The sequence below is a fragment of the Epinephelus lanceolatus genome, chromosome 1 (assembly GCF_041903045.1).
Source record: "Epinephelus lanceolatus isolate andai-2023 chromosome 1, ASM4190304v1, whole genome shotgun sequence".
Lineage (NCBI taxonomy): Eukaryota > Metazoa > Chordata > Actinopteri > Perciformes > Serranidae > Epinephelus > Epinephelus lanceolatus.
In genome coordinates, this window is record NC_135734.1 from 43,933,004 (window position 1) to 43,952,461 (window position 19,458).

Here is a 19,458-nt window from a genome sequence, read left to right on the forward strand (position 1 = left end):
CAAACTCTGAGAAAAAACTGTGTGTGTGTGTGTGTGTGTGTGTGTGTGTGTGTGTTCGGGGGCAGCCAACCAGAGATTTCCCACCACAGAAACAAAACCTGCAGCTTCCTCCTCCTGCATGACTGCTCCTCAATGACCCCCCCATCCCACCCCATCCCGCTCCTCTTCTTCATCACAACCCCTCCTCCTCCTCCTCTTCCTACTCCTCCTCCTCCTCCTCGCCCAGGAGGAGCACCTCCTCTCCTGCTGTGACAGTTTGTCCTTTAAAAGACTCTGTCTCTCGTTACAGAGACAGGACCGGGACAAACCCTGACTTTCTTTGTAAAAGACACAAACCAACCTCACCACCGCTCTGTTACATGAAAACAGAGACTGTAGTCATGTGACCTGGCCCTACAGTCAGCTATAGCACTTTTCCATACACATGTGCTGGCATGGTTTGACTCAGTTGGACTCAGCGCACCAGCAAGCACAGCAGGGATTCTTCCTCGGTGTTCTTTCATTGTTGTTTGAGTTTTTTAAATATTCTCTCAGTACTGCACAAACTCCCACATGCCAATTTCCTCCACCTTGCTTTCACAGTGTTGGAAGCATAGGTGTAGTGCTGCTCAAGCGCAATACAATACAGACGAAGCTCATCGAACATCACTACAAGCCGCTTTGAAGCAGAGGCCAACTGACTCCACACTTTGTCCATCTCTGGCACGACTCAGCACTACTTGACTCATCTCAACTGGTAATGGAAATGCAAATCAACACGGCATGTTTTGACTCAGCGTGGCTACAGAGCCAATTAAAAAGCCCAACATCCGAGCCATGAAGGAACCACATGAATGCGACCGAAGGGAGTGTGACTGCCTGAACAGGCCGAACATGCAACACTCCTCACAAGATACACACTGAATGTGGCGTCTGCAATTAGCTGCTGATATTGACAAAACATACGTATAAAAAGAAAAAGACAAGAAGAAGAGAAGTGGAGAAGATGAAGTGATATGGCTGGGTATTATTTGAAATGTTGTGAGTTTTCGTGCTACAGCTGTGAATTCTTTCCTGATACCTTGATTTGAGAAATATGATAAAATATAATATGAACAGAAAAAGCCAAATATTACATCATGACTGAACTCAAGGAGCTTGACAAGAAATTTGGCAAAATTATGACTTAACTCAAGAGCTATCTCACCAAAATATAAGCCAACAAGATTATGAATTTGACCAGATATGTGAGGAGATCTTTCAGCTCTTTGACAGCCAGCAGACACACACATTTCAGCCTGTACCAAAAAAAGGTTATTGAGGTTCAACACCTTACACTAGTTTGGTACATTTTGTCACTTTTTTATGACATGACTCAAACGTTAATTTTCTCACATACAGACTCAATCACTGGTATAAGGACAGGAGGTTATTCTTTGTAAGTTTAACCTAAAAATGTCCAAAATTTGAATCTGATTTGTGAAATAAAAATAGGTTTTCACAAGAAATTTGCTTTGGTGTATTGGTGCACAACAGTAAACACACTCAGAGAAAAAAAACTAAAAGAAAAGACTACAAAAGTCAATTAACATACATGTCTAAAATAGAAAAATGAATTACATTAAAAGCACAAAAAGATACTATTAAAAAATGCAGGTATCTAAAAATATACATGTGTACAGTACAGGCCAAAAGTTTGGACACACCTTCTCATTCAATGCGTTTTCTTTATTTTCATGACTATTTACATTGTAGATTCTCACTGAAGGCATCAAAACTATGAATGAACACATGTGGAGTTATGTACTTAACAAAAAAAGGTGAAATAACTGAAAACATGTTTTATATTCTAGTTTCTTCAAAATAGCCACCCTTTGCTCTGATTACTGCTTTGCACACTCTTGGCATTCTCTCCATGAGCTTCAAGAGGTAGTCACCTGAAATGGTTTTCCAACAGTCTTGAAGGAGTTCCCAGAGGTGTTTAGCACTTGTTGGCCCCTTTGCCTTCACTCTGCGGTCCAGCTCACCCCAAACCATCTCGATTGGGTTCAGGTCCGGTGACTGTGGAGGCCAGGTCATCTGCCGCAGCACTCCATCACTCTCCTTCTTGGTCAAATAGCCCTTACACAGCCTGGAGGTGTGTTTGGGGTCATTGTCCTGTTGAAAAATAAATGATCGTCCAACTAAACGCAAACCGGATGGGATGGCATGTCGCTGCAGGATGCTGTGGTAGCCATGCTGGTTCAGTGTGCCTTCAATTTTGAATAAATCCCCAACAGTGTCACCAGCAAAACACCCCCACACCATCACACCTCCTCCTCCATGCTTCACAGTGGGAACCAGGCATGTGGAATCCATCCGTTCACCTTTTCTGCGTCTCACAAAGACACGGCGGTTGGAACCAAAGATCTCAAATTTGGACTCATCAGACCAAAGCACAGATTTCCACTGGTCTAATGTCCATTCCTTGTGTTTCTTGGCCCAAACAAATCTCTTCTGCTTGTTGCCTCTCCTTAGCAGTGGTTTCCTAGCAGCTATTTGACCATGAAGGCCTGATTCGCGCAGTCTCCTCTTAACAGTTGTTCTAGAGATGGGTCTGCTGCTAGAACTCTGTGTGGCATTCATCTGGTCTCTGATCTGAGCTGCTGTTAACTTGCCATTTCTGAGGCTGGTGACTCGGATGAACTTATCCTCAGAAGCAGAGGTGACTCTTGGTCTTCCTTTCCTGGGTCGGTCCTCATGTGTGCCAGTTTCGTTGTAGCGCTTGATGGTTTTTGCGACTCCACTTGGGGACACATTTAAAGTTTTTGCAATTTTCCGGACTGACTGACCTTCATTTCTTAAAGTAATGATGGCCACTCGTTTTTCTTTAGTTAGCTGATTGGTTCTTGCCATAATATGAATGAACACATGTGGAGTTATGTACTTAACAAAAAAAGGTGAAATAACTGAAAACATGCTTTATATTCTAGTTTCTTCAAAATAGCCACCCTTTGCTCTGATTACTGCTTTGCACACTCTTGGCATTCTCTCCATGAGCTTCAAGAGGTAGTCACCTGAAATGGTTTCCACTTCACAGGTGTGCCTTATCAGGGTTAATTAGTGGAATTTCTTGCTTTATCAATGGGGTTGGGACCATCAGTTGTGTTGTGCAGAAGTCAGGTTAATACACAGCCGACAGCCCTATTGGACAACTGTTAAAATTCATATTATGGCAAGAACCAATCAGCTAACTAAAGAAAAACGAGTGGAGCTCATCGAGAGAATGCCAAGAGTGTGCAAAGCAGTAATCAGAGCAAAGGGTGGCTATTTTGAAGAAACTAGAATAGAAAACATGTTTTCAGTTATTTCACCTTTTTTTGTTAAGTACATAACTCCACATGTGTTCATTCATAGTTTTGATGCCTTCAGTGAGAAGCTACAATGTAAATAGTCATGAAAATAAAGAAAACGCATTGAATGAGAAGGTGTGTCCAAACTTTTGGCCTGTACTGTATGTTTTGAAATGAAAAAGCTGAAAAGTTTCCAGACTTCAAAGTTGTTCAGCAGGGTGAGAAGGGAAAGCTGAGAAAGTTTTATGCAAATACTCTCACATGTTGGCGCAAGAACCACTTTTGGCTCCCTCTTGACGGAAGGATGTTATCAATTACACTCACCTACGTACAAAATATTCAAATGAAATGGAGGAAAAGCCAATCACTGCAGTCAACAAGCTGCTGCCACATCATTCGGCCAATGAATCTCTTTGTAATGCACCACTTTTGTGCAATGTGAGAGACATAACAGTTCAATCAGAGCTGGATATGTATACCAAGTATTCCCTAGAGCAACAAATGTCACCAAAAACATGGAGATAAAGACTACACAAGGTTTCCTCTGCCTGTTTCTGAACGCCCAGCCTCACACTTTTTCATTCTGTTCAACAATAAAATAAAACATCTATCATCTTATTAGTGGGACATACAGACAGGATATGAAATCATTCTTCATTTTGTAGGTGAAAGGCAACAGAAAACAGTTTCTTTGTGCCTATAACCATATTTAAAGTACTGTTTGTGAGTGAGGAAATATTCCCCTGAAGAGGTGAAGTCCCACCATCGATCCTTCACCTTCTGCTTGATTCCGTCGCCAGAAACCCAGAGAGCACACGTGTTTCATATCGGACGCCCACCCAGCCATGACGCTCCGTGAGGCTCTCTGATGCCAAAAACACACCGAAGCCCTGGAGGACGATGGGATATGTGACATGGTTGGAGCTTGGAAACGTGCTTCACAAATGATGGCAGGGTGAGAGAGAGAAAAGAAGGAGATGAAGAATCCAGAAAAAGAGAGGAGGAAGCTTGAATGATTTCCTGGTGTGTCTTCCTCCGCTGAGACGGATGTGATGGCTTCAGCAGATGTGTTTAAGCACAGAGAGTTTACATGGAGCTAAATCATCTCTCATTCCTGCACTCTGCAGTAACTTGATTTATGAAACATCCAGGGAAGGAAACTGTTTCCTTCATCAGGTATGGGGACTCTGTGAATTCCGTATTTAACACACACGAAGCCACAGGAACAGGAACATGTGCAAAAAATAATGACAGTGAGAGAATCATCCAACGATCAAAGGAGAGAGAACTAGAGCCACATTTGGATCGAAAAAACAGCCCCACATTGTTTCAGGTAGAGGTGAGACCATTTAATTCAGCAGGGCCTGTTTGAGTCATAGAGTTTAAGGTTTATCAGACAGCAAAACAGAACACAGCAGTTAATGATATTATGAGGAAGGATTTTACACCTCTGTAAAGTTATCACATCGACAAAGCAGCAGTCGCCAAGACACAGTAGACGTAGTTTCAAAGTTTTCTATGAGTAATGTGCTTGTCTTTGATTGGCCAGTGCAGTACATTGTCTGATGATGTCACTTTGCATTGTGGCAAAAGTTGAGCCAGGTTCAGCATTTTGGGAGAAGGCCCTGCATATTTATGATGTGCCATCCCCACTGATCCAGCACAGATTTTTTGTTTTCGCCAGACACGACCAAACTGCAGAAGTGTGACTGAATTTTGTACAGTTGTAAGTTGCTAAATTGAGAGTTAAATGCCTTACGAATGTTTAAAACACTGAAAAGTCAGAGAAAGAAAATCTTTGAGTCTTTGAGAAAGTACAAAAAGGAAATAAAAGTCCTAAAAAAATGTTCACAAGTACTGAAACTATGACACAGTTACTCATGTAATGTGTATACAATGTATAAAATGTATAGATTAAAAGTACAGTTGGTAACTTTTATGGAAAATAACTATCATATTTACTGAAACTGTCCCTGTTCTTTTTATGTAAGTGAAGTTTTTCTATTTTAAGAGCATCGACAGAGATAAATAAATACAAAACATCACCAAATAAACAAATACATAAACACAAACAGCACAGACTGAACAAAAACAAAGCATCATCTCTGCAGTGTTCATAACATTGACAACTCATAAGTCCATCAGCACAGCATCAATCCTTGTAGGAATCGTCACGTGACCATTCTACAAATCAAGCCTGGAAACAAACAAACAAAAGCCCCTTTTACACTGCCAGATCCTCGGCAATTGTTGGGCCGTTTTGCCAGCAAGCTGCGAGCATTTATACACACAGAGGCGGATTGGCGAGTTGATCCGAGGTGCCCAATTTTCCACCTCGTAGGGTAGTGATATTGGCAGAACCCTTTTAGTTTAAACAGACCGAGGCGGCCTTCCGCAACGGGAAGGGCAGTTGAAGACTTGTGGGAGGAGCTGTTGATGACGCCGCACATGCGACCCACTGGCAGTGGATAAACAGGAAACAGCTGATAGCAGGAATTAGCAGCTAGTAGCAAGAGGGAAACACAAACCTGACAGACACTGTAAAGATGAGCAACTGGGGAGACAAGGAATTGCGCGGCCTCCTTGTCCTCGCAAATGAAGAGGCCATTAACCATCAAATGACGGGGACAATGAAGATCGGGCCGACTTATGAGAGAATCGCCAAAGGACTGACCAGCCGCTGCTTGCCTCCCACGTCACTGTTAACGTCACATGCTGAGCTACACGTTTTGTTACTTGCTCACGCACCCCATTGCCCCGAAAAAGGCACATTCTGTATGAACAAAAGTAGGTAGGCAGCATTTTGCCGCACTCCCCTATTTTGTTTTTATACTGCCAATGCTGAAAAAAGACTGATTGGGCTTTCGTGCAAATTTGCAGAATTCCTATTTAAAAAGGGCTATAGACTGTTAGGGCAGAGCCTCAGTACAATACACACACAACAACAAACAGCATGTTAGCACAAACAGACAAGCAAGCAACACCAGGTACCAACACACAAGTTAGCATTACATGCAGACATGCAGAGCAGCAATAAAGTAAGCATAGATATAAAATACAATGAGCCACTTTCACATGTTGCTTGTTTGTGTAGATGACATACAGTTGCAACCCTCTATGAATATAGTGACAGTTTCAGCTAATGTGAAAAAGTTGTGTTTTACAAAAGTTAACTGTGGCTTTAATGGCTACAACTAATAGTTATTGGCTTTGTTTTCTCAGTTAAATTAATGTATCATATGATCGGAAAATGTCAGAAAAGGGTAAAAAGTGCGCTTCACAATTTCTTTAAGACCTGCTTCAGTCATGTTGTTTTGTCCAACCAACAGTCCAGCACCCAAAGATTTATAGTTTACTACCACATCTGATAAAATAAAGCATCAGAACGTCACAATGGAGAAACTAGAACAAGGAGATATTTGGCATTTTTGCATGAAAACTCTACAATAAATTGATTAGATTCTTAATTCTTTCAGCTCTGTCTTAATATACTCAGGCCCTTTTAAAACAGAGTGCCAACACGTAAACCAGCAGAGCATTTACGAGTCACACACACACACACAGCTCTAATAACCTCACACCTGTAGAATAGCAGGTCCTCACACCCCCATCCAGCAGCCTTTGATGTGTGCGTTTCTGAAAAGAGAGGGGAAGCGGGTGGAAGGGGCGGGGGGGGGGGGCATGATAAAGAAAGAGAGACAGAGTGTGTGTGCGTGTGTGTGTGTGTGTGTGTGTTTGGGGGTTGCAGGAAGGAATGTTTCAGCAGAGTAAACAGTGTGAAGCTTCCTGTAGACAACACTTCAAAGCCAGAGAGAGGAAACTGGGATAACACGCACGCACACACACACACACACACACACACACACACACACACACACACACACACACACACACTGCATCAAAGGTAGGTCGGAGTCATCTATCAACACAGGAAAATTAAAACCTGTAGAACGCGCACACACACACACACACACACACACACACACACAATCTGATACTTTCCACATTACCGACACGAAAAAGAAAATCACAACTTAATTTTTAAAACGTCTGTCAGAAAAGCTTAAAGATCAATCAATTTAAGCATCAGTTGATCGACAGAATATTGATTGAAAACTTTTCTGATTATCGATGCCACCAAAAAAGCCAAGCATTATCTGGTTTCAGCTTTTCCGGTGTGTGAATCTGCATCTTTTCTTTGTCCTACATGACAGTGAACTGAATATCTGGGGTTTTCAATCTTTTGAAAAGAGAACCAAGTCTTAAAATTAACAATTAAATAATCAATCAAATCTGCAGATTGATCAATAACGATCAATTATGAAAATAACGCTTAATTGTGTGAACACTGACACACAGGTAACGTCACCTGAGCTCACATTATTGCTCAACTTTGGTATAAAAAAGGAAAAAACTGGTTACTAAAGTGACTATAGAGTTACTCTATGGTTACTATGGCAACCTGTAACCCGAAAACAGCAACTGGCAGCAACATTAACATCACCATCTTGATTAATACCACACTAAAGTTTGGGAAAAGTTGACACTAACCTATAAAACTGATCTTTTTAAGTTTAGTGTGTGTGTGTGTCTTTTGCCAACAGAAAACTTTTCTTTCTGAGGCTAAAATCCAATTAAAACACAACTGAGCGTCTTTTTTCAGGCTAAACTTTCTCAAACTTTACAAATTTTGAACTCAAAAGATGGTGCGGGCTAAATAGTGGTCCATTCATGGCCAGAAACAAAGCAGCTGTGAAGTGCAGGAGCAGAACAGCAGTGTGGAGGCGGTGCATCATATTCCTGTTTTCCACATCAAATGTTTTTTACAGAGCACACAAAAGGCAGGAAATCAGCTCTACTACCTGTAATTCCCCTCAACCACAAAACTCCAATGGAAAGGAGTGGAAGCTCTGTGTTTTATGCTCCTGAAGTCATGTAAATCAGCAACAGGCAGAAGCCATGTCACTGTAATTTCTGCTGGTTTTGTCTGGCCTGCATAAATAAGCTTCCACCTTGGCTGTTGGAGTTAGGTTTAATCACAATTATGTGCTCTTTAGTAAAATAAATATATGCAGAATGCAACCAAATATAAACAAGATACAGAAAATTACTTAAAAGTGAGGAAACTTTTCTTAAGAGGGGCTTTGTTAAAAGTGGAGACAGACAGGGCAGTAGGACAGGAGTGTGACTAGTCTAACTTTAAGGGCACTGTTAACAGCTTAAATTTCTCTACATGGGATAAATAAAACTTTAACTCAAATTATTATAGTTTGAACAAGCTGATAACTCAAGTTTGCAAACCAATAAATCACATAAACATGTGCTTTGAGATGCAATTTCCAAACCAGAATACAACCAGTACTCAATATCAAACATAGCCTATTTTAGTTAAGTTCGCCACAGTCACTTGCTGTCTTTCTGGCAGACAGTGAACAGTGTAAACCAGGTAATAAGTTAGATTTTGCTGGATTGAAGTCATCTATGGGGGACTACCTGTATGCCGAATTCAGCAGGACTCTCCAGACTAATTTAGAAAAAGTTTAAAATTTGTCTTCTAATATCTGAAGATTTACACTACAGCGAGTGATCTTTAAATGAGCAGTTTTCAAAGTGAAGTTTGGTCTACAGTTATGTAGATGGGCCGAACCGGAGTTTGAGCTCCGACAGACAGGTAAGAAAAGGTAGCGTGACTGACGCAACCTGACTTTAAAAACACTGCGGGTTTCAGACTGTTTGGACCAAAAGTGACCATGAAACTTTAGTTAATGTAATTTGCAGGTCAAGTAACACAAGCTGTCTGTGCATGTACAGAGAGATTGGAGAGAAACAGACGGAACCATCTCCGAAAACTGAACTTTTTTGGGACACTTGAGACGACGCAGCAGCAGGTTTAACGAACTTAAATGTCGTTAAAGCAACACGGAACACGTATAATTTTGAGTTTTACCTTGTAGCCGCATCGCTCCTGGTTTGTTCTCCTGCTGCCTGAGGTCGTAGATCCACAAGAGAAATATAAAAGCAGAAATAAACCAGAGAGAGAGATGAAGAAACTCCGAGGGGCCGCCATTCCTCCCTCAAGTCTGAACAACTCTGAGAGGGAGAGAGGAGAGACAAGGAGGTGTGTGTGTGTGTGTGTGTGTGTGTGTGTGTGTGTGTGTGTGTGTGTGTGCGTGCGTGTGTGTGTTCACTATCTCTGTGAGGACCAGCTCAGGTTTTAGACCGTAAAGGTGAGAACATTTTGTCTTTAAAGGCCTGTAGTAGACCTGCAGTGAATCCAGTGGTGTAAGGTATTTACAACAGAGTACACATTATTGTGCACATATGTCTCGTCACATGATCATAGAGACTCAACACTGGACAACATCAGCATATGTGTTACCCAGCCATCATCACTGCATCTGTATGTGACAAAAAAATACCAACCAAAATATGAAACTACACCATTTTTGATTTAATGAGAGCTCATCTTTGAACATATTTCTAAGGTGGCAATCACCCACAAGGGCATACTCTCTGCCTGACTCCTTAGTCCTGTTTCCATAAACACTTTCTGTATGGTACCTTTGGATCCAAAAGTAACCCTTCAGACATGGTACCTAGACCCTAGTGTTTCCACCACAAACACTGCTCCTATATGTGGGTGGGGTTGTTGTCAATCACTGCTCTGTCCAGCACTCACTGTGAACCATTTTGGAACAGGGCCTCACATTCAATGTTCCTGTTCTCCTAATACATCCAATTACTAATCATCCACAAAGTGCACTGTTTCTACAGTAGCCCAGAACAGAAAATTCTAACACTAACAATTCTAACAATTCAACACATTTGTGTTTTTGCACTTTTTATATTTTTCTGATAATTTAGGCCTACTTTGTAGATTAATATTATGAACAGGCTACAAAACACAATCAACACACAAATTACGATGTATTATTAGGATCAGATCAAAAAGGTCCAGTATGTAGGATTTCAGGGCTGTAGGCTGCAGAAATGTTGTATAATATTCATAACTGTGTTTTCATTAGTTTATAATCAGCTGAAAGTAAGATTGTTGTGTTTCTGTGACTGCAAAATGAGCCATTTATACCTACATATGGAGCTGGTCCTCTTCCACAGAGTCCTTCATGTTGTTGTACAGTAGCCCAGAAGAGACAAACCAAACACTGGCTCAACATAGGACTATCTGCATTTTTGCTTCGGCCACCATAGTTCTACTACACACTTGGCACACAGTGAAGTTTCACCTCTCCAACCTCACCTCTAGGTGCCACTAAATCCTACACACTCAACCTTTAATTGATCCCGCAGAGGAAATTCACAAGTTTAGATCCACCTGAAATGGGCAATTCTGCGTAATGAGTACTTTTACTTATGTTAATGCTTATTTGTACTTTTACTAAAATAAAGAGAATGTCTACACTACAGTATTGCTAATTACTGTTACATATACTGTTATCACAGTGTGTCTAAAACAAACAACACAAAGACACTAAATTATGATTTTCTTTTTTTTTTTTTTTGTTATTCTGCAAAAATATTTTAATGTGGTTTAGGCACTGACTGCATAGGAAGATAGATGGTGCAAGGTGTGACATCACACTGATGGTTTAAATTGGAGCCAGTGCTTATACTTCCTTTATACTCCTGACAGCACTACACGCCCTCCTGTGGCAACAGTTGGTAACAACGCTTCCCCAACTCCTCTCTTCCAATGTACACCGTCTCTCTGCAGCAAAAGGGCACACTGAAATGAGGAATTATTCCCACTTCAGGACATTAATCTCAGTCTGCACATAATAGCCGACATGGTGCCATGGTGTTACGATAAATTAAAACAATGTGTAGGAGAGGGGCCTCACTCAAAGTGCTCTTTACACTAACAATCAAGAGTCAGAAACAACAACATTCAGCCGTACATCACTGATTTGTTTACAAAGCTACACTTAGATGGAGACCCACAGTGTTTCACATTTGCCTGAATGAGTAAGACATGTTTAAATAGGTTATAATATAGGCCTACAGAAAAAACTACAACTATAAAAAATGTAAAATAATCTTATACATTTAAAAAAGAAATGTATTTCATCCTGCTTTTTTCTACATAACAGAGTTAAAGGTCATTTTTATTTAACTCCAACTGTTATTAACTTAACAGTTGTATCAGTCAAGACAAAGAAGGCTGAATCAGTCGTGTTTCTGATTGGCTGTCGGCTCATTTAGACCAAAGACACTACCACATCTCTTTAAAGTTGTTGTCATGTTGTGTTGCACAAAATGAGTCAAAATGAGTCATTATAGAAAACATATGTGTGCTGAGAGAATGAAAATGCAAACTCTACCTATGAAATGTAATTTAATTTTTTATTTGTTTAAAAAAAAACTTCAGGGGATCCTATTTGTCGCCATTCGTGTGTGGGAATTATAAGTGTGTGACACTTCACATTATTTTACATTATCATACACTACTTCCCATTTAAATGAATGTGGTATTGGTGCTTTGATTTAATTTTAAAAAGTTTAAAATTAATTCTTGAATTATTGTGTTAATAAATATCTCATGAGTAATAGTTGGTTGTCAGTTGTTATTTGATATTAGCAAATAAAAACAAACATTTATGTGGTGATAAGAGCGATAACACACATGTAAGAGGCTATTGTGCACAGATATACAAATCTGTTTCTTTTTTTACTTCTAGGCATTAATGCACACATACATATAGTTTCTTTTCTTGTTGCTAGTTAGGACTAGCCTACTTTTTCATACAGTCCACAGTGATGAGTATGTTATTTCTCTTTTACTGTATTATTAGGCCTGTGTAATCTTAATATGCAAAATAGCAGTACTTTCGGAACAGTACCTCCTGTTCCAGATTCTGTGGTGTCGCAAAGAAACATTCTGGAATGAGCTCAGGAGAAGCTCTGACACTTCATAAGTATATGTGGAGAATCAAACATCTTTAAACATCTCTGAGGACCTTCAGAGTACAGTCAAAAAAATACTGACCATTGTGAGTTTCCATCACATTAAATTCTCACAAAGGTGAAATGGAGGAAAATATGCACGACGTGGCAAGTGCAGTTTTAACTGAACTCCGTCTGGAGGGGAAACTGTGCGATGTGGTAATCAAGGTGGGTGACGTCGAGTTTGATGCCCACAGGGTCATCCTCTGTGGCTGCAGCCCATACTTTCGGTGAGTAGGTTTTGTCAGCAGAGCAGAGACTCTGATATCAAACTCCTTGAACAAGTAAACACATTCAAACTTCCATAGTGATCACAGTGTGAGCTGCATCTAAAATTTAACAAGAGCACTACTATTAATACTGTTCCTGTTCATCTGGTGTGTCTTAACATATTCATACCGACATCCCATTGTTTATTTATTATTCATATTTTATATTTATTGCATGTATTAATGTTTGTTCTGTATATTACCCCTCACATGACTCTGCACTTCAGGCCTACTGATTTGTACCCAATGTGGAATCTAATTTAAAATAGTGAATTGTTTTGTACTGCATTGCCATCATTGATGTCAACCCTGTCCTGTTTTTGACAGAGCAGTTGGGTTTCTTAGAGCAGTGTTTCCTAACTGTTTTTGCCCTGTTGCCCCTTAACACAAAGCTCATAGTGAGCCACTGTCACTGGTTGCATGGGGTCAGACAAACTGAGTTAATTTTCACCCACAATTACACTTGGAGAATGTTCAGAGGCCTGTGAATTAAAATGAGTGCACTATTCACAAGAGGGGAAAAAAGCAAAAATAAGAAGAATATCTAAGAAATAAAAACAACATTGGAGGCCAACTTTACTGTCTTTAAGAGGCTGAGGCGTGCTCCTCTCTTAAGTGAGCACAAAGGTAGTGGTATCTTGTAAAACTAGACAACTCACGGCATCCACTGGTACCAACCATCATGGCTTAACTTGACTGTAAGAGGGCTAAAAACTCTCCAAATCTAGACTAAATTTTTGCAAGGGAACAACTGGCATGGCCATTTGCAAAGGGGTCCCTTGAACTCTCACCTTAAGATATCTGAATGAAAATGCATGAGTTTCCCCTAAACTTGAAAGGGCTTTTTCCCTGTAAATGTTTTATTCCGTATAATAAATGTACTCCTTTAAATTAAAGCTGTACATTTCTCTTTTCACAACACATGTACAGATACAAAATATTAAAAACATACAAAATTGTTGCGACACTCAAAATCCTAACTGTACTGGCATTAATTTATGCACAGTGCTGCAGTGGTTAGCATTGTCACCTCGCAGCAAGGGGGTGCCTGGTCCGAACCTGGGGTGTGGGAGCCCTTCTATGTGGAGTTTGCATGTTCTCTCCGTGTCAACATGGGTTTTCTGCAGGTACTCCAAGTTCCTCCCACAGTCCACAGCCATGCAGGTTAATTGGTGACTCTAAAGGTGTGAATGTGAGCATGGATAGTTGTCTGTCTCTATGTGTCAGTCCCGTGATAGTCTGGTGACCTGTCTCGCCCAGCGTCAGCTGGGATAGGCTCCAGCTCCCCCGCAACCCCCAACAGGATAAGTGCTTTTGGAAAATGAATGAATGAACTTCAGATCATTACTAATATTAACTGTAAAATAAGAAACCAAAATCAGGCTGCGTCAACTAGTTTACTAGTTGACTTCAAAATCACAATGGAATTCCTGAAATTAATTTATGGCTTTTGGTTTTGGTGTCATCCCTATGAAGAATCTCTAAGGGTGCCACTGGGCAACACACACACTGGCAGTATCTTCACACACATTATCGAAGGTTGACATCCATGTGTCAGTATGTCCCACTGTCATATTTCGGACCATCAATACACGTCAGACTCTTGAGTAAAGCAGTTACTTTATCAGATTTGCCCAGTCCCAGCCCAGAGTGAGGCTAAAAATGTCAAGTTTAGTGGTGCTAAAGGAAAGGTCATGAGGTCAGTGAAATCAAATGATGGCTGAATGAATGGTCTCAGCACATTTTACTTCAATCTGCACATGCCATGTTAATGTTTTTTTGCATACAAGTAGAAAATTTAGCCTGATTTTGAAGATTTTCAGGATTCAGGCTTCAGTTTGGTCCAGATGATGTGATAGTGTCATGTTCAGTTCACTTTCTAAAACCCCACTGTCCTCTTAATCCTAATTCCACAGCACCCTCTTCACCGGTGCCTGGGCAACCCCAAACAAGCAGATGTACACCATCCCTGGGGTGTCACCTGAGATGATGCACCTCATCATCAATTACGCCTACACCCACTCTGTTGCTGTGACAGATGTTAACGTGATGGAGGTTTTGGCAGCTGCAGACCAGTTCTTGGTCACAGGGATTGTTCAGACCTGCTGCGTCTTCCTGGAGAACCAGCTATGCCTGGAGAACTGCATCGGCATCTGGAGGCAAATAGACTGCTACCACCTCCCTGAGCTGAAGCACAAGGTCTTCTACTACATCCTGGACCACTTTGAGGAGTTAGCTTTAGCCTCACAGGAGCTCCTGGAGCTCTCTGTGCAGCAGCTGGCTGCTATAATTGAGAATGACCACCTCAATGTGAGACAGGAAAACATAGTGTTTGAGGCCATCCTCCGCTGGATTAACCACCTGCCAGACCAAAGACGAGGTCACATCTCTGAACTGTTGCCCAAGGTAAATAAACAATAAGTCAACTGTAGATGTAGTCTGCCCAGCTTTGCATGCACTGGGTTGCATTTTCACTTACACTTGAGAACAAAACTCTTGCAGCTGTGCAAATAAGCAGTTTATTCCCTAAAAAGAAATAAGTGAAAATTGTGTACCAAAAAATGTCTAATGGTTTAGGATGTATGAAGTTTGGACAGATGATTTCTGACGTGTCTTCTTATATGTGTCCAGGTGCGGCTCGGCTTGATGACCGGGATTTACCTCCAAAAAGGCGTGATGGACAATGCTGTGGTCATGGACAGCAACGGCTGTGAACCCATCATCAATGATGCAGTGACAGCATTCATGGAGCTTAGGAATGGATCCTCAGAATCTGTCTACGGTAACCCACTGACTCGCCCACGTCTTCCTTCTACCATCTTATTGGTCACCGGAGGCAAAGATGGCAGCAGTGCTGCAACAGGCCTTGAGGCATACGATGCCCGAGCGAACTGCTGGGTCACTGTGAGCACCGGAGAGATTTGTCGTGCTCACCACGGTGCTGCTGTCCTCAACAGCTTTGTGTACTTAATCGGTGGCTGCAACATCGCAACTATCATGAATACTGTGCAAAAGTTTGACCTCGTCACCTGCACATGGCAACAGGTGGCATCCATGAACCACCGTCGCTGTTATGTCAGCGTTGTCGTGCAGAATGGGTGCATTTATGCCATTGGAGGCTTCAGTGGACGATTTTACCATAACAGCGTCGAGTGCTACAAGCCTGAGACTGACAGGTGGACCATGGTGGCACCCATGCATTCAAGGAGGAGTGGGGCCGGTGCCACAACTCTGAATGGCAAGGTGGGTGAAGCAGAGATGAAACAAGCAATGACTGAGACGGATGTTGTCTGTTTGTTTGGGGGGAGGGGGATTATTTTGTGTTGTTCTACCCTAACCAGTTAGTGACTAGTGATGTATATGTCACAATGACATCATTGTCAGCCGTAACTGTAATATTTAAAGATATATGTTTAAACATGGTGGCCCAACCTATCTGGTGTTTCTGCTGTGCCTATTTTATGTAATGTGCTACTTTGCTAGCATCTTTGATAAACCATATCTACTGGCAAGAAAAGCTAATGTACTGCTGGAGACAAGGGCTGCAGCAAAGCGTATTTTAGCCTCTCAAAAAAATTAATATCAGTTTAAGTGTATGCTGTATTTGGAATATTTACTCCATTTTACCTTACACACTAACCAATCAAGGCAGCAGTAGACCCCGACTAAATAGCACTGCTGTAAAAACATTGTACCCACCCTCCAGTCTCCACCCAGGTTGCTGTGGTGGGTACGCTCCTCAACCACAAACCCCCTTAAAGCATTGTTAACTATTATTAGCTGTGTTAGCACCGTTAGTTGTGTTAGCACCGTTAGCAGTGTCTAACAGTGTCAGCATGGTTAGTGGTGCTAACATGGTCAATAGTGCTAATGTAAAGGAGTTTTGCAGGTCAAAATGAATCCACTTGCTCACCGGGGCGACCTCGGGGGGGACTGCAAGGTGGCCACCATGTTTTTACAGTTATTAGCAGTAATTGCGCTGCTAGCTAGCTCCCGGTGTTAGAAATGTGGCGCTACAGCTCATTGAGTTAATGGAGCACCAGACATAAGGAAAAAGTCTCTTGTATTTCATGTCACTTTGCATTTTTCTTCAAAAATTAACCGGTTAGTAACCAATCAATGGGCATCGGACTACCTACATAGTAGGTTTAAAAACTGAAAAAAAAATCTCAATGTCAAAAAAAGTGCCAGTTTCTGGCAAAGATAAAAGTGTTTATCACATTACTGACCTTGAGAATACTGATTTTCAAGCATTTATTTTGCCTGTATCTGTAGCGAAATCTGAATTCAATGTAACTGCCCCAAACCTGTCTACAGCTGTACGTTTGTGGAGGTTTCAACGGGAATCGCACTCTCTCCTCAGCTGAATGCTACAACCCCAGCATCAACCAGTGGACCGTGATCGCCTTCATGAGGACCTGCCGAAATGGCCTGGGGGTTGCTGCCTACAAAGGCAACATCTATGTGGTAAGCCTGTGTGTGGCATTAATATGTATCTCAGAGGTTTGATTGAACCATTGAGCGGTGACTGGAGCTTCGCTGGAGGAGAGTCATCAAGATATTCATCTGCCAGTGGTCACATGGGGGACTGATAAAGTTTGGTACAACAATGTATTACAAACCATGTTATAATTTGATAATGCAAAAACAAAAACAACTTGTGGCTTGACTCTTTTGTGTTTCTTATACTAAAACTCCTGGTATCTCTTTAATTCTAAACCATTAATACATTTATCCTCAAGTAATTTAAAAAGAAACCTTGGTATTTTGGAACATGGACCCTATTTTCCCATGTTTTTGTTTCTAAGAGACAAATGGGTTTTTTGAATTTGTACAGTATTGAGAGAGACCGCTGCAACCACTGTGGGCTGCAACGTAGTCACATGACACACATGGTCCCAAAAAGTCTTTTTATCTCATACACAATCCAACAGCTTTATATAATCTGGCATTGATTAGGGGTGTGGTTGGAGGAGGAGGCAGGCCTGAGGCTGCATTCACTAGCACACTGAAATACACTGCATTAAAGGAGCAAGCCACCACAATTAGATGAGGAGCAGTTATAAAACAGTAAAGACATTTTTCTGAGCGTCATGAATGATCCAAAATGACTCCTTGTATTATCAGAAATGGTGCTATTTATTCCAACACATTTTTGGAAGTCTCGAAGAGCCGAATCATGCAGAAGGCCAAATGGAAGTTTCTAATGCACATACAAACTCTAGTGTGAATGCTCATCTTACACATTTCACCTTCCCCCTTCTAGGTTGGTGGCACCGTCAGGAACATCCAACTGAGCACCGCTGAGGTGTACAACCCTCGGACCAACAGGTGGGACACCGCACCATCCATGTGCAACCCCCGCAGCTACTTTGGCATTGAGGTGGTGGACGACCAGCTCTTTGTGGTCGGAGGTTATGGCAGCTCCATCACTATGTCATCTGTGGAGTGCTATGATGAGGAGGCTGGTATGTGGTTCAGGGCCTCTGACATCGAGATGCCCCGCAGCGGCCTGAGCTGCTGTGTGTTGCATGGACTCCCTGGTGTGGTGGAGAACTTGTTCCCTCGTGGTCCCCTGACGCTCCCCAACATGGAGGAAGCTACAGAAGGATCCAGCTGACCCTCAGTTCACTCCAGACAAGTCATCCATTGTGACATCGCTATGAGAAATAAAATGATTCTGGATTAAATATAAGTGATTTTTTTCATATGTTTTTTATTTATATTGCAATTATTATTCATACTTTTACCTAGAGGGTGAAATCAGATGATTTGTGACACTTTTTGGTAGTGTACCAAAAAAAAAAAAAAAATACAATTCTTAAGACTACCTTAAGTGTTACGTTTACAACTTGTTATAGGTCTCTGTTATATTTCTATAAGGAAAATATGTTGCCAAGTAAAATACCTGGACATTCAAACGCATCAAGGTCAACTACCTCACTCCAATGATGTGTTCGGGTAAATGGGACGGTCATGTTTGTTTGTTGTTATTAATTACTTGAACCATCAATGTAACCTAACTATTCATTAAAAAGATTGTCCAACTTTTCTGCCATGCTCTCCCTGTTCTTTTGCTGGCTGTTTCCTTAGTACCATGCTGTCGACAATGGACATGACTGTGTGTGTGCTTGCTTGCATGTGTAACAGTGATGGCTAAGACTTACGACATCATCTTTAATCATTTTAATTGGCAAAAATACTGAAATATCTGTAATATTACAGGGTGGCACACAAAAGCATTAGTCGTGATATTATGGCACCTGGTAGCCTAAAAAAAGTACTGGTTTCCTCTTCAGAAAAATGTCCCATTTTACCTGATTTTTTTGTCTCATTTACCTGAATGCATTAAGTACTCAATCAAAATATTTTGATTATAAGTCAAACTGGTAATAAAAAAATGCAACATCCTACAGCCATTTTTGGTGTTATAGGCCTACCCTTATTGTTTTAGTTGCAGTAACCAAAAGGAGAAAACCAACATGCCAACATGCCTTACTTTGCAAGTTCTTGGACCAGTGATTTTTCCAATTTTTGCACTGTGCATCCTATTTATCTCCGACTAATCAAAATGATTGTTTAAGGTAAAGCACATTTACAATAGCAATGCAGTAACATTTTTTTGGTGACTGGCTGCTAATATTTAAAAATATGTTACACCTTATTTGACTCATTTTACCTGATGTCGCACACTACCTGAAATCAAAAATTCCAGTGCACAGCAGTACACTCAGATTGACACTCATTTTATTGACAGCTTACTTTAAAAACAAAAAGGGAGCTCACTAAGTTTCGCATGTCCCGTAATCAGATTTGCTCTGTGCTTAATTGCAGTCAGGTGTGCCTTTTAAATTATCACGTGCTGACGAGCAAAGAATAAAACAAGTGCACTATACATTAACTATAAAAATGACAGC

General features: G+C 41.1%; 2 protein-coding genes across 2 annotated transcripts in view; one reads left to right on the forward strand and one right to left on the reverse strand.

Moving 5' to 3' along the window:
* Positions 1-9,384, reverse strand: part of il17rd (interleukin 17 receptor D) — a 40,774-nt gene extending 31,390 nt beyond the window's left edge. The window contains exon 1 of the mRNA XM_033627802.2: positions 9,259-9,384. Within this exon, the coding sequence (XP_033483693.2) occupies positions 9,259-9,378 (120 nt within the window). The 5' untranslated portion in view covers positions 9,379-9,384. The remainder of the gene's footprint in view (positions 1-9,258) is intronic.
* Positions 9,385-14,482: 5,098 nt separating this feature from the next.
* LOC117256920 (kelch-like protein 10) lies at positions 14,483-18,161 on the forward strand. Its single transcript, XM_033626658.2, has 4 exons — positions 14,483-14,947; positions 15,173-15,784; positions 16,859-17,008; positions 17,808-18,161. Exons 1-4 carry the CDS (start codon positions 14,498-14,500, stop codon positions 18,159-18,161), a joined length of 1,566 nt encoding a protein of 521 aa, XP_033482549.2. The 5' UTR covers positions 14,483-14,497.
* The last annotated feature ends 1,297 nt before the right edge of the window (positions 18,162-19,458 follow it).